At 40.2% G+C, this 19,986-nt stretch overlaps 1 protein-coding gene across 3 annotated transcripts in view; it reads left to right on the forward strand.

The window, feature by feature from the left end:
* The window catches only part of EPB41L5 (erythrocyte membrane protein band 4.1 like 5), a 166,386-nt gene that overhangs the window by 123,897 nt on the left and 22,503 nt on the right, over positions 1-19,986 (forward strand). For all 3 annotated transcript variants that reach the window (XM_061439882.1, XM_061439885.1, XM_061439887.1), the window contains 2 exons: positions 13,298-13,426; positions 16,285-16,349. In XM_061439882.1, the coding sequence (XP_061295866.1) occupies positions 13,298-13,426; positions 16,285-16,349 (194 nt within the window). The remainder of the gene's footprint in view (positions 1-13,297; positions 13,427-16,284; positions 16,350-19,986) is intronic.

Genomic DNA, 19,986 nt, shown 5'->3' on the forward strand with positions numbered 1-19,986 from the left:
TATCATCTGCATATCTGAGGTTGTTGATATGATCCAGGCAATCTTAATTCCAGCTTGTGAGTCATACATCCCAGCATTTCGCATGATGTACTCTGCATATAAGTTAAATAAACAGGGTTACTATACACAGCCTTGATGTACTCCTTTCCCAGTTTTGAACCAATCCATTGACCCTATAGACTGTAGCCTGCCAGGCTTCTCTGTCCATGGAATTCTCAAGGCAAGAATATTGGAGTGGGTTACATTCCCTTCTCCAGGGGAATCTTCCCAACCCAGGGATCAAACCTGGATCTCCTGCATTGCAGGCCAGGGAAGCCCTTGGTTTACTGTGTATAGGAAGAGGTGAGAGTCTGGGCTCACTGCAGTCATTCCTGTGATACGCACTTCAGCTGTCTGGGGCTAGCATCGTGAGTGTTCTCAGAAGCACCACCAGGGTGGCTGCAGAGGCTGACTACTACGTGGGCTTCACAGTGGGCTGGTTGGTTGTCTCCATCCTGAGTTCCTTTAGGGCTCACTGTCCAGTGGCTGAAATGTACTGGCTTGATGGCTGCAGCATCCTTTGTTTACCGATACAGCAGCAGTCTCAAGTTGATTCATGTGTTTTCTTATATCTCATGGTGCTGGATCTTAGTTGCAGCACATGGGATCTTTTAGTTACAGCTTGTGGGATCTTTTTCCCTGACCAGGGATTGAACCAGGGCCCTCTGTATTGGGAGTAAGGAGTCTTAGCCCCTGGACCAGCATGGAAGTTCCCTTGATTCATGTTTTATTTATATGACACACTTTTAATCCACTCTGATTTCTCTACCTCTGCCACTAACTGTTAATGTTTGCTTAAGGAATGCAAATTAATCTTAATATCAGCTTTACTAAGTATAGTAATTTTAGGATGAAAAGCCTATTGTAAATAAAATATACTCTAAAGCAAAGTGTCAGATGTTGGATGTTTAGCTCTAAAAATTGGGTAACTGAGAAGCTCTTAGGTTAATGGAATTTTCAGATGGCAGTAAGTGGAAAGTACAGTGTGAAAGGCAAAATCAGGATCTATGAATACTTTGAAAGGCTGGAATCATGGGTTGGATTTAAGACTGTATATCATGACAAGTCTGACACAAATGTAGGGGTTAGGATCAAGAGGTAGAATGTAATAGGTATGTGTAAAAAAAGTTTGTAAACAGTATGAAGTGTAACTGCTGAAACATATCCGTTGTATTAACTGAAAGGGCTTAAAAGGGGAGCTCCAACCATAGTATTAAAAAGGAAGAGAGATAAACATGATTTCGGAAAACTAAAGTGGTTTGAGAAGAGGAGTACAGTGAAGAATCTTGAAGCACAGTTGTAATGAGGCTCAGCAGTCTCAGGAAAGAACACTTCAGTTATCTGAGGAGCTATGATATAACAGGAAGTAAAGTATTGATAACTGGTTTTTTAACAGTCTTGGAGAAGAGCTAAGGTCAGTGAGTGATGAAATTAGGCAGATTTCACCTCAGTGTAAGAAAACACATCCTAACACACCTGGGAATTGAACAGATAGCTAAGAAAGCAGCAGATTCCCTAATGTGGGAAGTTCCTCAGGCTAAGACTGAGGTCAGCCTTTGGATATTTTGGAGGTTGGATGTACTTGGAGGTTGGAGCATTCTTGCCACCTTGGGACACCCTGAATCTTGGGTTCATTGTTGGGATTCTTTCCCTTTCTGGGTGCCTCCTGGTATGGGGAATGTGTTCACAGTGTCTGCCTGATCTGTGTCTTTGGAGTCCTTTAGGGCTTATGCTGTGTCAAGACTTGAAGACTTTTCAGTTACCTTCCTCCTCTTAATTACTTGAGACAATTCCAGAATTTTCTTTATCTTCAAATTTGAAGAATAATTTTTTTTCTTGGTCCTTGATCAGAAAATTTTTAAAATGCTTAAAGTAACAAAATATAAGCTGCATTTGTTAGTGAGGATGGGGACGTGATTAAGGCATGACCTTTAGCAGCTTGTCTTTTTAGTGTAAAGGTTTAAAAGAAAGGCGTGATGACTATGTTCTCTTGACCACAAGTTGGCAGCCTCTTTCATTAAAGGTCAGTAAATATTTCAGTCATAGTAGCCATACAGTCTCTGTCATTGTACTCAACTGTGCCACCATGGCATGACCATGGCCATAGCCATGTGGGCCTGGGCGTAGCCGTGTTCCAGTAGAGTTTACTTACTAAAACAGATGGCGGGCCAGTTGTGACCTGTAGGTTGTCTTTCTCTTTTTGTTGGGAATGTAATACTACAGCAGATTGCTGCCACATGTGACTTGGAATAATCTTTGTCACTTTTAATCTTTTTTTTTTGTACCCAAACCTTAAGAAGGTATAACCAAAAAGTATATCAAAAATAAAAATCTGCACTCTGAAGAAAACAAAGGAGAAAGATGCATTTATTACCTGGATTTTGACCCACGAACCTTAGAACTCAAGACTGTGAACGTAGTAAGTTCTGAGTTGCTGACAAATTTAAGTGTTTTTCATGGGATAAATACAGGAGTTATTTGTTGTTGTTGGCTGATTAGTTGCCGGGTGGTCTTCTTTCTTACTTAGATCAGAGCAGCTGAGTCAGGGGAACAAGGAAGCATAGAGCTGCCATGAACAGACTTGCATGGGGGCTTGGCTGGTGTCCTGTGCCAACCTTTGGGAAGAGTTGTACATCCCCATGAGGTTAGGTTAAGTGTCCTCTGTGTGCCTACATTGGCTGTCTTCATTCTGTCCCTGAAATAAGTGACTCCAAATGTTTCAGTTTGGTTCTATAAGTAGTTAACTTTCTTTCCCTCTACCCTCAATTTGGACACAAAAGTGTGGCAGTTGGTCTGACCCCCCTTTGGGAAATTGAGTCAGTCTTCAGATGTTAGCCACACAAAGGCCACACTTCTCCAGGGATCAGTGAGCTATTGCATATTATGTAAGTAGAAATGATAACTTTTACAAACACAAAGGCTAATACTCTCTAACAGTAATTGCTGTAGGGGGAAAAATAATTTTTCCCTCTACTCCTCTGAGTTGTTGGCTGAGACCTCTGTAACAAAAGAAAGATTAACAAGAGAAAAATAGAAGTTTACTGTTATGTGTACCTCCTGTACAGATGGGAGATACCAGGGGAGAATGAGTAACTCTCAGGCTTAGAATTCCAGCTAAATACCATCTTCAGCTAAAGTCAAACGAAAGAAAAGTGTAGGGGAGGGTTCAAGGAAAAGCAGGGTAAACAGAAGTAAGGCTTCTTATGCAGCTTTGAGTCCTTGCTATTCAACGATAAGAGTTTGAGTTGTTTGCAGGGATGAATGTTGGTCTTTCCTAGTATAAAGGAAGGAGGGACTCCTTTGTAAATTTCTGTGCTGCTTTTAGATAGATAGGAGAAGGACAAAGCTTTTCTTATATCTTGTGCTTCTCAGTTGCCTTCAGCTCAAAATAACATGCCACAAGGTGACATATTTGGGGATGATACATTCTGCTACCCTCACTGCCATGACTTTTTCAGCTGGAACAATAGTTGCTTGCTAAGTGGAACCAGAGATCAAATTGCCAACATCTGCTGGATCATGGAAAAGGCAAGAGAGTTCCAGAAAAACATCTATTTCTGCTTTATTGACTATGCCAAAGCCTTTGACTGTGTGGATCACAATAAACTGTGGGAAATTCTGAAAGAGATGGGAATACCAGACCACCTGACCTGCCTCTTGAGAAATCTATATGCAGGTCAGGAAGCAACAGTTAGAACTGGACATGGAACAACAGACTGGTTCCAAATAGGAAAAGGAGTACGTCAAGGCTGTATATTGTCACCCTGCTTATTTAACTTATATGCACAGTACATCATGAGAAACGCTGGGCTGGAGGAAGCACAAGCTGGAATCAAGATTGCCGGGAGAAATATCAATAAGCTCAGATATGCAGATGACACGACCCTTATGGCAGAAAGTGAAGAGGAACTAAAAAAGTCTCTTGATGAAAGTGAAAGAGGAGAGTGAAAAAGTTGGCTTAAAGCTCAGCATTCAGAAAACTAAGATCATGGCATCCGGTCCCATCAGTCATTTCATGGGAAATAGATGGGGAAACAGTGGAAACAGTGTCAGACTTTATTTTTGGGGGCTCCAAAATCTATGCAGATGGTGACTGCAGCCATGAAATTAAAAGACGCTTACTCCTTGGAAGGAAAGTTATGACCAACCTAGATAGCATATTCAAAAGCAGAGACATTACTTTGCCAACAAAGGTCCGTCTTGTCAGGGCTATGGTTTTTCCTGTGGTCATGTATGGATGTGAGAGTTGGACTGTGATGAAGGCTGAGCGCCAAAGAATTGATGCTTTTGAACTGTGGTGTTGGAGAAGACTCTTGAGAGTCCCTTGGACTGCAAGGAGATCCAACCAGTCCATTCTGAAGGAGATCAGCCCTGGGATTTCTTTGGAAGGAATGATGCTAAAGCTGAAACTCCAGTACTTTGGCCACATCATGCAAAGAGTTGACTCATTGGAAAAGACTCATGCTGGGAGGAATTGGGAGCGGGAGGAGAAGGGGACAACAGAGGATGAGATGGCTGGATGGCATCACTGACTCTATGGATGTGAGTCTGAGTGAACTCCGGGGTTGATGATGGACAGGGAGGCCTGGCGTGCTTCGATTTATGGGGTTGCAAAGAGTTGGACACGAATGAGTGACTGAACTGAACTGAAGTCTCTTTGGTTGTGTCCGACTCTTTGGGACCCTAAAGACTGTAGCCCACCAGGCTTCTCTGTCCATGGCATTCTCCAGATGAGAATACTGGAGTGGGTTGCCATGCCCTCCTCCAGGGGATCTTATTGACCCAGGGATTGAACCCACATCTCTTGTGTCCCCTGCATTGGCAGGCAGGTTCTTTACCACTAGTGCCAACTGGAAAGCCTGAAACAATAGTTTCTAATATTATACTAATATTGGTGCAGGTGTTTTAAAAAATAATTTTTAAGTCTGGATATCAGGCTATTTAACTGCTGGTATCTTAGAGTTTATTAGTTTATGTAGTAGGCCAGCCCTAAAAATTCACATCCCCTTTGTCATTATCTCAGGGACTCTTCTGGATTCATGTAAATACATTCAGCAGTTTAAGGGGAAGAAACAGTTTATAAAGTGGTTAAAACCTTTGTGTATATTTAGTAAAAATTCAAGGTAAATTGTATTTATTCTTCTAAAGCAGGATTCTTGCAGATCTCAGATCTACCCAAGAATAATTATAAGTTGTGTCTTAAACTCTATGCCACTGAACACATATTCTTTTTTCTTTTATTTATTTTGGCTGCACTGGGTCTTAGTTGCAGTGAGTGAGGGGCTTCTTTCTGGTTTCAGAGCACAAGCTCTAAAGTGCTCATGTTCAGTAGTTGTGGTGCATGGGCTTAGTTGCTCTGTGGCATGTGGAATCTAGTTCCCTGACCAGGGATCGAACCCACATCTTCTGTATTGGACAAGGTGGATTCTTAATCCCTGGACCACCAAGGAAGCTCCTATTCTTGCTTTAATTCAGTTACATATTTTTTAAGAAAGTGGGTCCAAATTTTATTAAATTCTCAAAAAGAGTAAACCATACCAACCTTAAAATAACTGTTTGCATCTTCCCAAAGTTAGAGCTAAAAAGAACTTCACTTTACTTAAAAGGCTTATATAATTTTTTAAAATTTAATAATTTCAATTTTTCTGAGGCATTTAAAGAAGGAGCTCTCAGAAATAAGATCTCTCTGTGTTTTAAAAAAAGTACCGTTGTTCTTTTGAGTTTTACTGCTTACACCAATTCTTTACCTTATGTGTTTGACTGTATAAATGGCCTACCTATGTTTTCTAGCCAAGATTGTTTCAAGAGTGGTTTTGAGTCTGGATCTAATGGCATTCTGGTTCAGAACTTGAAACCAAGTCCTCCTAAAACTGACTTCCCCTGCTGAGTTTGTGATTAATCTATCTAAAAATTGATTCCCTTCCTAATCTTACCCCTTTTCCCCTCAGAATTGAGAAGCATCAAATAAAAAGGAGAATTGGACCCCAAACAGGACTTGTGGAACCATCCCATGTACAAAAAGCGTCTCCACATCCCTGTTTCCTGTTTGTAGGAAAAAGGCGGTAATCTCCTGGGCCTTCCCCATGTTCCAAAGAGCAGAGTCTAGCAGTTAATGTTTAGGACAAGAGTGTCACAGGACTCTGGTTTATTCTGAAGGGATGTGGATAACTCTCTGTGCCTGTCTTTGAGTTGTTCTGCAAAAACTAAGACCGCCCCACCCAGGGGGGGGATGATGACTACATGATGACCACAGGCAGGTAGTCCCCAGACTGGCTGGAGCCAGGAGATTGAGGTTCTCAAGACATCACCCTGTTACCTCATCACCAACCAATCAGAGGGCTTCCCCATTGGCTCAGACGGTAAAGAATCCGCCTGCAATGTGGGACACCTGGGTTTGATCCTGGGTTGGGAAAATCCCCTGGAGGAGAGCATGGCAACCCATGCCAGTATTCTTGCCTGGAGAATCCCACAGACAGAGGAGACTGGTGGGCTATCATCCGTAGGGTTGCAAACAGTTGGACATGACTAAGCAACTAAGCACAACCAATCAGAAGAACGTCCACAGGCTGATCACACTTCCTGGACCCTATCCCCTCACACCATCTTTAAAGACCTTTGCCAGAAAGCCATTAGGGAGTTCTGGTCTCTTGTACGTGAATTGCGTGTTCTCCTTTCTTGGTGCCCTGCAAATAAACCCCTAGTTTTCTACAAACTCCTGCTGTCAGTTTGGCTTTCTGCGCTGCAGGCACATGAGCCCTGGCTCGTTAACAAACTGAAGTAGACTTTGGATCCACTTTAACCTGACATTAACTCCTAACTAAGCTGATTCTGACAGTGAGGACTGCTCTGCAGGAGAGTTTGAGCATCTGTTCTTGTTAGAACAGGTCTAACTTGGGATGTTTAGGAATCAGGGTGTCTTTTAAATTATTTTGGTCTTCTGTTTGCACATTTTGGCCATCCAAGGCAGATATATCAACAGCATAGTAACTGGATATTGTTGAATTTGCATCCTATAATAAAACTATATGAAAATATTTTATAGCTATTACACTGAACTTGTATTTCAGTAATCTTTCTTTTATATATATGGAAGGTAATTGTACAAAATACAGATTTTATTTATGTTTATTTCTGGGTTTTTTTGGTCATGCCATGCAACTTGCAGGATCTTAGTTCCCCAGTCAAAGATTGAATCTGAGCCCTGGCTGAAAGTGCTGAGTGCTAACCACTGGACTGCCTGGGAATTCCCCACAAAATGTAGATTTTAAAAAGCAAGAAATTATAAAACTTCCATTATCCCAGTCCTAAGAGATAACTACAGTTAACATTTTAAAGATACGTACTTCCGGCCATTGATATGTGATAAATATTTTTAATTAAAAATGCAATAATATTGTTCTGTAGCTAACCAGTTGTAATCTCTTTATTTCAATAACACATTATCATTAATAGTTAAATGGCATGCATAGGTCAACGTTGTGTTTACTCAGTCTCCTATTAGACATTTCACTAATTTTCACTGTCATAATCAGTGTTGTGATAAACAGTCTTATAAATAAATATCCTGCATTATCTTTGATTATTTTCCTAGGAAGTAGAAGTGTTAGGTTCAGGAATTCCCTGGTGGTCCAGTGGTTAGTATTCAGTTCTTTCACTGCTGAGGGCCCATGTTCAATCCCTGATCCGGGAGCTAAGATCCTTCAAAAACCACTCGGCATGACAGAAGTGTTAAGTTAAATTTCAGAAATAATTTTAAAGCCTTTGGTACTTTTGCAAAATTGCCTTCAGAAAGATGGTAACAGTCACAGGTACTTTTGTGATGTGTGCATTGAATCCTTGATTTTTAATATAGGCAGGAAGAGAAATATCTGCCTAGGTCTGTGGCAGGTTGCTTTGAGATGCTGTGACATGCAAATATAAATGTTGAGCAAATAATACAAAATCTGCAATGAAATTCTCTCTGAAAAGAAAATTTCAATGCATTTGAACTAGCCATTCTTGTGGTTCAGTCACTCAGTCATATCCAACTCTGCAACCCCATGGACTACAGCATGCCAGGCTTTCCTGTCCTTCACCATCTCCCAGAGCTTGCTCAGACTCATGTCCATTGAGTCGGTGATGCCATCCAGCCATCTCATCTTTTGTCCTCTGTGGGCTTCCCTGGTGGCTCAGACAGTAAAGAATCCTCCTAGAATGTGGGAGACCTGGGTTTGATATTTGGGATGGGAAGATCCCTGGAGGAGGAAGGGAGGAATCCTCTTGGACAGAGGATCCTGGCAGTATACAGTCCATAGGGTCACAAAGAGTCAGACACAACTGAGTGATTGAACTAGCTACGCTATGCTATTTTTCCTGCTTTCATCAGTCATGTCCAGTTGTTTGCGACCCCATGGACTGTAGCACACCAGTCTTCCCTGTCCACCACCAACTCCCAGAGCTTGCTCAAACTCCTGTCCATTGCGTAGGTGATGCCATCCAACCGTCTCATCCTGTCATCCCTTCTTCTCCTGCCATCAGTCTTTCTCAGCATCAGGGTCTTTTCTAATGAGTCAGTTCTTCTCATCAGGTGACCAAAGTATTGGAGCTTCAGCTTCAGCATCAGTCCTTCCAATGAATATTCAGGACTGATTTCCTTTAGGATTGACTGGTTATATCTCCTTGCAATCCAAGGGACTCTCAAGAGTCTTCTCCAATACCAAAGTTCAAAGCATCAATTCTTCAGCGCTCAGCTTTCTTTATGGTCCAACTCTCACATCCATACATGACTACTAGAAAAACCATAGTTTGAGTATATGGAACTTTGTTGGTACAGTAATGTCTCTGTTTTAATATGCTATCTATGTTGGTCATAGCTTTTCTTCCAAGGAACATGCGTCTTTTAGTTTCATGACTGCAGTCACCGTCTGCAAGGATTTTGGAGCATAAGAAAATAGTCTTTCACTGTTTCCATTGTTTCACCATCTGTTTGCCAAGAAGTGATGGGACCTGATGCCATGATCTTAGTTTTCTGAATGTTGAATTTTAAGCCAGCTTTTTCACTCTCCTCTTCGACTTGCATCAAGAGGCCCTTTAGTTCCTCTTCGCTGTCTGCCATAAGGGTGGTGTCATCTGCATATCTAAGGTTATTAATATTTCTCCCAGCAGTCTTGATTCCAGCTTGTGAGTCATACAGCCCAGCATTTCACAGGATATACTCTGCGTGTTAAGTTAAATAAGCAGGGTGACAATATACAGCCTTCTTGTACTTGTTGCCCAATTTGGAAACAGTCTGTTGTTTCATGTCTGGTTCTAACTGTTGCTTCTTGACCTGCATACAAATTTCTCAGGAGGCAGGTTAAGTGGTCTTGTATTCCCATCTCCTTAACAGTTTTCCACTGTTTGTTGTGATCTACACAGTCAAAGGCTTTAGCATAGTCAGTGAAGCAGAATGTTTCATGTTCCAGATTTTTTTCTGGAATTCTCTTGCTATTTCTGTGATCCAACGGATGTTGGCAATTTGATCTCTGGTTCCTCTTCCTTTCCTAAATCCAGCTTGAAATCTGAAAGTTCTTGGTTCACATACTATTGAAACTTAACTTGGAAAATTTTCAGCGTTACTTTGCTAGCATGTGAAATGAGTGCAGTTGTGCAATAGGGTGAACATTCTTTGGCATTGCCTTTCTTTGGGATTGGAATGAAATCTGACCTTTTCCAGTCCTGTGACCACTGCTGAGTTTTTCAAATTTGCTGGCATGTTGAGTGCAACACTTTCATAGCATCATCTTTTAGGATTTGAAATAGATCAGCTGGAATTCCATCACCTCCACTAGCTTTGTTTTTAGTGATGCTTCCTAAGGTCCACTTGACTTTGCACTCCAGGATGTCTGGCTCTAGGTGAGTGATCACACCATCATGGTTATCTGGATCATTAAGATCTTTTTTGTATAGTTCTGTGTATTCTTGTCACCTTTTCTTAATATCTTCTGCTTCTGTTATGTCCATGGTGTTTCTGTCTTTCTGTGCCCATCTTTGCATGAAATGTTCCCTTGCTATCTCTAATTTTCTTGAAGATATCTCTAGTCTTTCCCATTGTATTGTTTTCCTGTATTTCTTTCCATTGACCATTGAGGAAGGCTTTCTTAGCTCTCCTTGCTATTCTTTGGAATTCTACATTCAGATAGATATATATTTCCTTTTCTCCTTTGCCTTTTGCTTCTCTTCTTTTCTCAGCTATTTTTAGGTCTCCTCAGACAATTATTTTGCCTTTTTGCATTTCTTTTTCTTGGGGATGGTTTTGATCACCACCTCCTGTACCATGTAACAAACCTCCATCCATAGTTCTTCAAGCACTCTGTCAGATACAGTCCCTTGCATCTATTTGTCACTTCCACTGTATCATCATAAGAGATTTGATTTAGGTTTAGTGGTTTTCCCTACTTTCTTCAATAAGTCTGAATTTTGCAATAAGGAGTTCATGATCTGAGCCACAGTCGGCTCCTGGTCTTATTTTTTGCTGACTGTATAGAGCTTCTCCATCTATGACTGCAAAGAATATAATCAATCTGATTTTGGTATTGACTATCTGATGATATCCATTTGTAAAGTCATCTTTTGTGTTGTTAGAAGAGGGCATTTGCTATGACCAGTGCATTCTCTTGGCAAAACTCTGTTAGCCTTTGCCCTGCTTCATTTTGTACTCGACAGCCAAACTTGCCTGTTAGTCCAGGTATCTCTTGACTTCCTACTTTTGCATTTCATTCCCCTGTGATGAAAAGGACATCTTTTTTTGGTGTTAGTTCTAGAAGGTCTTCTAGGTCTACATAGAACCTATCAACTTCAGCTTTTTTGGCATTTGTGGTTGGGGCATAGACTTGGATTACTGTGATACTGAATGGTTTGCCTTGGAAATGAATACAGATCATTCTGTCATTTTTGAAATTGCACCCAAGTACTGCATTTCGGACTCTTGTTGACTATAAAGGCTACTCCATTTCTTCTAAGGGATTCTTGCCCACAGTAGTAGGCAAGTAGTGGTCATCTGAATTAAATTCACCCATTCAGGTCCATTTTAGTTCACTGATTCCTAAAATGTCAGTGTTCACTCTTGCCGTCTCCTGTTTGACCACTTCCAATAAACTTTAATGTGTGGACCTAACATTCCTGGCCCCTTATTGAGGTATAATTGACAAAATTTAAATACATTTAAAATGTGCCATTTAATAAATTGATAGAAGTATACATTGTGAAATGATTCCTACAGTCAGATTGATAGTTAACACATCCTCACCTCACTTTCGGACACAACTGAGCGACTTCACTTTCACTTTTCACTTTCATGCATTGGAGAAGGAAATGGCAACCCACTCCAGTGTTCTTGCCTGGAGAATCCCAGGGACGGGGAGCCTGGTGGGCTGCCATCTGTGGGGTCGCACAGAGTCGGACACGACTGAAGCGACTTAGCAGCAGCAGCAGCACCTCACTTTAGTTAGTTTTCTTTTTGTTTGTTTTTTTGTGAGAACGCTTGAGATCTACTCTCAGCACATTTCAAGTACAAAAAACAGTGTAATTAACTTTAGTCACCATCCTATACATTGGGTCCTCAGGATCAGATAACTTTTACCAGCCTCCCCCTATTTCTCCACCCCTAGTCTCTGGCAACCATTCTACTCTCTGAGTTGGATTTTTTTTAAGAGTCCACATTTAAGTAATACCATGAAGTATTTGTTTTCTCTATCTGACTTAGTTCACTTAGCATAATTCCTTCTAGCTTTGTCTGTGTTGTTGAAAATGGCAGGATTTCCTTCTTTTTAAAGGTGGAACAATATTTCATTGTGTATGTATATTTATGTGTGTGTGTCTGTGCATTTTACATCTTCTGTATCCTTTCATCTGTTGATGGACATTTAGGTTGTTTCCATGTCTTGGCTGCTGTGCATAATGCTGCAGTGAACATGGGGGTGCAGATACCTATTTGGGATCATGAATTTATTTCCTTTGGATGTGTACCCAGAAGTGGCGTTGCTGGGTCATATGGTGTGAACTAGTCATGACTGAAAAAGGATATAGGGTTTTCTTTCAATTACTGGGAACCATTCTGTAGACTTGGAAGATACAGTCTAGTACAAACTAGTGAGTCTCAAACTTTTATATATATCAGAGTCACATGGGAAAGCTTGTTAAACATTCAGATTTGGGGATCCCACCCAGAGGCAGGTATGTGGAGACCACACTAAGAAAAACCAGATTAGAATAAGCACATAGTTAAATTTTTTCAAATCTGAACAAGTGGTGCAATATATAATCCTGTATGTTGGCAGATGGCCAGTTTTACAGAACAAAAGCTATATCTGAGGCTAAGAAATGTTTAGAATGAGTTTGTTATTTAGACCAGTGTTAAATGGTAACCATAGTAAGGACAGGGCTTCTCAGGTGTGACTAGTGGTAAAGAACCTGCCTGCCAGTGCAGGAGATGCAGGAGACACAGGTTCAGTCCCTGGGTTGGGAAGATCCCCCGCAAGAGGAAATGACAACCCACTTCGGTATTCTTACCTGGGAAATCCCACGGAGAGAGGAGCCTGGCAGGCTCTGGAGGATCCTCCTCACAGGATCTCAAGGAATTGGATGTGACTGAAGCGACTTAGCACAGCACATAGTAAGGATGATGGTGATGGTGATTGTTATTATTGATTGTCATTTATTTTTAATTAGGTAAAATATCGGCTGTAGTGTAGATAATTAAAATTATTATTTTCTCCCATTTCTTTTCATAGTAATTTATGTTGTTTTAATTATGATCTTCATTCAGTGGACTTGTGCTTTATTTTATCATTTTAGTAAGTTTTTACCTGAGAGTGGCCTCTTTGTGGCCAAATAACTTAAGTCTCAAGCACAGTCATCTACTCAGTAACAGCACTAGGGATCAGCCTGTGTAGGGCCTGACCTAAAATCCAGTTGAAATTAATTACAGCAGATGGCACACATTCTTCATGTGTGGTTTAATTCAGGCATTTTTCCAGGGTGGTATTTTTAGTTATTCAGTTGGCTTAAAGACAACTTAAAGACAAAAGTTGGCTGGATGATTTTCAGGGATCCCTACCTTATTTGTGATTACTGATCTTAGTTCAAAACCTCAAGTAAGAGGTGACTCCTCCTGGAAAAAGATGGCTGCCTGAAACACATGACTCCCTGGTTGTCTGAATAGGAACTTTCATCAGTCCTTTTCTGTTTCCATTTAGTTGAATCCTCTCAGAGTTGCTTACAGTGTGTTTTTAATATCCAGGAGGAAGTGGTGAAGTTAACCGAGAAATGTCTGAATAATGCCATCGACAGCCCAGCGCTGAATACCAGGAGAGTTCCTCCTGACTTGAAGAGTAATATTTTGAAGGCTCAAGTAGAAGCAGTGCAGAAGGTAAGCTGCCTTCACTAGGGTCCCACTGAAGTGGAAGGAGACCCTATGGAACAAAGAACACACACAGATGGTGGACATGAGTGAGCAGGCCAGAGAGGGTAAAACCAGGAAACATACTCAAGGTAGCAAATGCCTTTCCATCTCTAAATTCTAGTCAGAGTAGATTAAGATGGGGCAGTCATGAAGTAAGAAGAATAAAGTTTTTTAAAAGTCAAATTCCTATAGAAGTGAGTCCCTAATCTTTCGTCACTTTTATAGCTGGAAACCCTAGAGTGATTTTAGGTCTTTATCAGTTCACTTTTCCTCCCACCCATCTATCCCAGTTCAGCAAAATTATTAGCTAAATAGCTCATTCAGCAAAGTTATTAGTCGTGTTATTAGCAACTGAGCGATGGTTGCAAGACGAAGAGTGGGTTGTGACATCCTGTGAAGGACGCAGTGTGTAGAGACCAGCCCCTAAGAAGTTAATGGCATCCATGCTCTCAAAATTGGCTTTTCCTTGGCCCTCCCACCTGTCAGATTTACCCTCTGTGCTGAAATAGCGCAGAAGCCTGTCTTACTGCATCCTGTTGTCAACAAGGATTTCCCAGTACCTTGTTGAGAAGAGGCTCTTCACCCATCCTGTCCCAGGCACAGGCCTTGAAGAGAACTGGAAGAACTTGAGGAATGTTGCTTGTGTGCTTTCTGTACCTTTCACCCAGATGTAAACATAAAACATAATGTTTACATATAAAAATAATTATGAAATAGGTCAGTACAGGCTCTGGAATTAGACAGCTGGAGTTTGAATCCTGTTTCTTATCTACCACCTACTAGCTTTGTGACTTGGCACATTAGTTTATTTCTCTGAGCCTCAGTTAAATTATGTTTAAAAGGGGGTAATGGTAATACATACCCTAAGGTGGATTGTAAGGATGAAATAAAATAATAAATACGAAGGCCATGGAGTGACTCCTGGCAGGCACATAGTGAGTGTTTAGCAAATGTTGATCCCGATGCTGACACTGCCTCTTGTGGCAGCAGAGGTGGTGGCAGCTGTCGTCACCTGATGTTTCAGTTGTATTTCTGAGTCTATCTTGACTCAAACGAGAGAGAAATAACTTCAATAGCTCTGAATGAAAGCGATTTTATTTTATAGTTTAAAATCATCCTACCAGGGCCTTCACTGTCAAGATTACTGAACACTTAAGGAAGAAATAATAACAATTCTTCATAAGCTCTTGCAGGAAATAGAAGAGCAGGGAGCATGTCCCAGCTCACTTACAAGTCTGGTTTTACCCCGATAACAAAGCCAGAGAGAGATTGTACAGAAAAAAGCTGCTACAGACCGAAAGTCCTAAACAAAATAGAAGCAGATCTTACTCAACAATTAATAAGCAGGGTAGTAACCATGGCCAAGAGTTTATCTTGGGGGAAAAGGTGGTTTATCATTCAAAAACCAGTATAGTTCAACATATTAAAAATTAAGGAAAATTGTCTCCATTTATATGGAAAAGACATTCCACAGAATTTAAGACCTGATCATGATAAATGTTCACAACAAAATAGGAATAGAGTGGAACTTCAGCTTAATAAAGGGTGCCTATGCAAATAATGTACAGCTAGCCTCATACTTCATAGCTAAAGTTAACAACTGACCGTCCCTGTGTGGGCAATAATGGACTGCCTGCAATGCACATGGCTGCTAAGAACATAAAATATTACAGGTACTTTAGAAGAGAATTTGGTAATATATTAAGCATATGCTTTTCGTATGACCCAGCAGTCCCACTCCTAGGTATTTATCCAAGAGAACTGAAAACATAGGTTCATACAGATATTGGTACATGAATGCTTCTGGCATCTTTGTTTGTAACAGGTAAAAACTAGAAGCGATCCAGATGTCCATCAGCAAGGAAACAGATAAACGGGCTATATATGTAAAGTGGAAAGCTACTCAGTACATAAAAAGGAATGTGTTGATGCATGCAACACCAGGGGTGAACCTCAAAAACATCATGCCTCTCTAAAGAGGGCAGCACAGAAGACAGGTGTTACAAACCCATCTATATGAAGCTATAGTACTGCAGCTAATGAAGCCCACATACCTAGAGCCTGTGCTCCACAAGAGAAGCCACCACAATGAGAAGTCCATGCAGTGCAGCGAAGAGTAGCCCATGGTCAGCAGCTAGAGAAACCCTGCACGCAGCAACAAAAGCCTGCAGGCCAAAAGAAACCAGTACAGATCACGGCTGGCTACGTGTATGGGTTTTTGATGGGATTGCATTGGAAACCTCAAGGGAACATTTAGGGGCAGGGGACATGTTATGTATGTTGATTGTAGTGTTGATTAGGTACCCCTGTATATTTTTCAGAATTCATCATCATACATTTAAAATGTGTGGCATTTTGCTATATGTAAATGATACCTCAATAAAATTAAGGGAAAAACTGACTTCTTCAGGAAGATTTTTTTAGAATTCTCTTCTGAAATATTCAGGGAAAAATAAAAAGCCAAATACATAGCTTAACATCTATTTCTTCTTTTGATAAATTTGAAAAATTCTGGCATTGAATCTTTTTGGATTCTGTGTATATTGACCAACATACAGGTGGTGTCTTAAATCACGGAGAGCTGTCTAGTAAAGTGTATGGATTTGCATAGCTATGTATTGAAATGGGCACTTGGTGTATGAGTTCAGGTGTGAATAGGACTGCATTGGGTGCAGTTAACTGATATTTCCATGGATGAGGTGTGATTACCCCTTTCTAGAACAGAAGCAAACTGGTATTTCTATTTTTACTACAAAGGAATATAAATTTCTTCTTATTTTAGTATCATCGATAGAGATTTAATTTTTGTGATTTCCTTTTCTTAGGTTACAAGAGAAGATAGCGTATTAAGTCATAAAAATGCCAGTGTTCAGGATGCTTCCACAGACAGGTAGAGTGTTGGGGAGATGGATACTGATACTCTTTTCCTCTTACCTTTCTTTGGGGGGTACTTTTTTTTTTCCCTCTTTTCAAGTCTGTGACTACATGGTTTCAGAATATCTATTTGAAAGATAGTTTGACTCACTCTTCTATCCATTAATACATAGCTTCTTAAGCCCTACTTGTAGATCATTTGAAGATACTCCTAATTAGTCTTTTTTCATTCTCATTCTTCTTCAGCTGATTGAAACCTTTGAAGATACTTTTAATGTTGTAAGGTACCTGGTGAGGAGTATGTGCAATATCTCTCAGGTGTGGCGGTTGTCTTGGTACCATCCTGTCAACACAGTGGGTTGTTTCTATAAACTTTGTTTCTGCAGGCTCTCATGTGATGCATGCATGTGTCTTTACAGCCCCCTCTGAGTTCTTTCTGCCTGTCTTTTCTTGTTGACTATTACACCATTTATTTATCTTACTAAATTTCTGCCCCCTGCTCTATGCCAGTTTGTTTCGTTCATCTCCGTGTATCCAGTGTTGTGTGCTTAGTTAGTGCTAAACATTGTTGAGTGAATATTCTGATTAATGCTGTTCAGTTCCAGGTGCTGTTATCAACATAACACTTAAGTGCATGCTTTGTATAGAGGACTTTACAGTTAGTACTCAGCAAACTTACTCACTGGTGATCAGGGTACAACTGGGATTCCAGCTTAACCTTTTAATTAATTCTAATGAATCAATTTTCCCACATCATTTAAAAGTTATTTATTTATTTAGTTTGCTGCATCGGGTCTTAGTTGCAGCATGAGGGATCTTTGTCTTGTTAGGCGGGGTCTTTCAGTGCAGCACATGGACTCACTAGTTGCGGTCCGTGGGCTTCAGTAGTTGCAGCACATGGGTTCAGTTGCCCTGTGGCATGTGGGGTCTTAGTTCCCTAATCAGTGATCAAACCTGAGTCCCCTTCCTTGCAAGGTGGACTCTTTACCACTGGACCACCAGGGAAGTCCCTTGCCCACAACATTTTTAATACTACTGTTATTACTGAAGCCTTTAAGAGGAACCTCATCATAAACTCATCATGAACTTTTTGCAAAGAGGGGAATAATGAAGATGTAACTACCCAGTTGTTTATCAGAAATTTCACCAAAGCTAGAAAGATGTTAGAATATCCTACTTCCAGACTTATTTTTCTTCATGGCTGTTGGTGTTTTGATCATCTATTTTCCTTCCAGCATTTGAGATGGATCCTTTAAAGCAGAAATCCCCAACCTTTTTGGTTCCAGGGACTGGTTCCATGGAAGACAATTTTTCCATGAATCAGGGGTAGAGGGGATGGTTTCGGGATGATTCAAGCACATTACATTTATTGTTCACTTTATTTCTATTATTATTACATCAGTTCTGCCTCAGATCATCAGGCATTAGATCCCAGAGGTTGGGGACCCCTGCTTTAAAGAATACTCATGTTCTTATATACTTTTATATATACTTGGATCTGTTTCTGGGTCTTTTCCTTTCCAGTTACTCTTTTTCTTCTCCTTGCCATACTAGACTTTTTAAAAATTGCTATACCCCTTTTCTAAAAGGTAATATTTCAGGCATACAGAAAGCTTTAGAGATTGCATAATACGTATCTGTGCACCAGCTGTCAGGCTTTGTCACATTTTCCTATTTTGCTATAGTAGATTTAGATCATTTTTCTTTTATCTTTTTTATAAAGTTATTGTTCCCGTGCATTTATACTTTATAGGTGTGCAATTTAGTGTTTTTAGTACTTTGACAGAGTTGTGCAACCCTTACCACTATTAATTCCATAATACTGTCATCATACCTAAAAGAAGCATTCTCCCCGTATGAGTCACTCTACTTCCTCGTCCAGCACCTGGCTACCACCCATCTGCTTTCTGCCTGTACTCGATTTTCCTGCTTTGGATGGTTCATGTAACTGGAATTGTACAAATATGTACAAATATGTCTGACTTTTTTCATTTAGCATAATGTTTTCAAGGTGTACCCTTGTAGCATGTTTTGGTACTTCATAGCTGAATAATAGTCGATTGTGTAGATATGCCATATTTTGTTTATCCATGTGTTGATGGATATTTCCGTTGTTTGTTGTTTAATCACTAAGTCATGTCCAAGTCTTTTTGCAACCCCATGGACTGTACCTTGCTGGGCTCCTCTGTGCATGGGATTTCCCAGGGTAGAATACTGGAGTGGGTTGCCGTTTCCTTCTCCAGGGGATCTTCCCGACCCAGGGATGGAAGCTGCCTCTCCTGCACTGGCAGGTGAATTCTTTACCACTGAGCCACCTGGGAAGCCCTTGTTATTTCTACTTCGTGGCTATTTTGAATAAGGTGGTTCTTGAACATTTACATACAAAAAATTTGTAGACTTGCTTTTAGTTTTCTTTAATATGTGCCCAGGAGGGTTGTTGCTCAGTCATGTGGTAACTATTTTTAGCTTACTGAAGACCTGCCAAACTATCTTCCAAGGCAGCTGTGGCATTTTCCAGTCCCATCCACAGTGTATGATCATTTCTGTTTCTCAGTATCCTCGCCAGTGTTTATTATTCTCCATTTTAAAAATTATACCCATCCCAGTGAGTATGAACCACAAAACCCTTTGTGGTTTTAATTTTCATTTACCTTAAGAGTAATGATGTTATTGTACGGCAGAAACCAATACAACATCGTAAAGCAATTATCCTCCAATTAAAAAAAAATAATGATATTGAGCATTTTTTCTGCTTTGGAGAAATTTCTGTTCAGATCATTTGTTTTTATAGTAACAGCTTTATTAAGATACAATTCAAATACTATGCAATGCAGGTAACCCATTTACAGTGTACAATTCAGTGGTTTTTGTTTTGATATATCTGAATTTTAAAAAAATTATCATGTTTTTTTATATTCTTTTTTAAAAATTGTATTTATTTTTTATTGAAGGATAATTGCTTTATAATATTGCTTTGGTTTCTGCCATACATCAACATAAATTAGCCATAGATGTACATATGTCTCCTCCCTCTTGACCCTCGCTCCCACCTCCCCTACCCCTCTAGGTTGTTACAGAGCCCTGGTTTGAGTTCCCTGAGTCATACAGCAAATTTCCATTGGCTGTCTATTTTATATGATAGTGTATATGGTTCCATGCTATTGTCTCCATTTGTCTCATACTCTTCTTCCTCCCTGCCACTCATGTCCATAAGTCTGTTATCCATGTCTACATCTCTATTGCTGCCCTGCCAATAGGTTCATTGGTACCGTCTTTCTAGATTCCATATATATGCATTAATATACGATATTTGTTTTTCTCTTTCTGACTTACTTCACTCTGTGTAATAGGCTCTAGGTCCATCCACCTGATTAGAATGGACTCAGATGTGTTCCTTTTTATGGCTGAGTACTATTCCATTGTATTTACGTACCACAGCTTCTTTATCCATTCATCTATTGATGGACATCTGGGTTGCTTCCGTGTCCTGCTATTGTAAATAGTGCTGCAGTGAACATTGGGGGTACACATGTCTTTTTGAATTTTGGTTTCCTCAGGTATATGCCTAGAAGTGGTATTGCTGGGTCATATGGTAGTTTTATTCCTAGTTTTTTAAACACTCTCCATCACTTCATGGGAAATAGATGGGAAAC

The sequence above is a fragment of the Bos javanicus genome, chromosome 2, assembly GCF_032452875.1.
Source record: "Bos javanicus breed banteng chromosome 2, ARS-OSU_banteng_1.0, whole genome shotgun sequence".
NCBI lineage: Eukaryota > Metazoa > Chordata > Mammalia > Artiodactyla > Bovidae > Bos > Bos javanicus.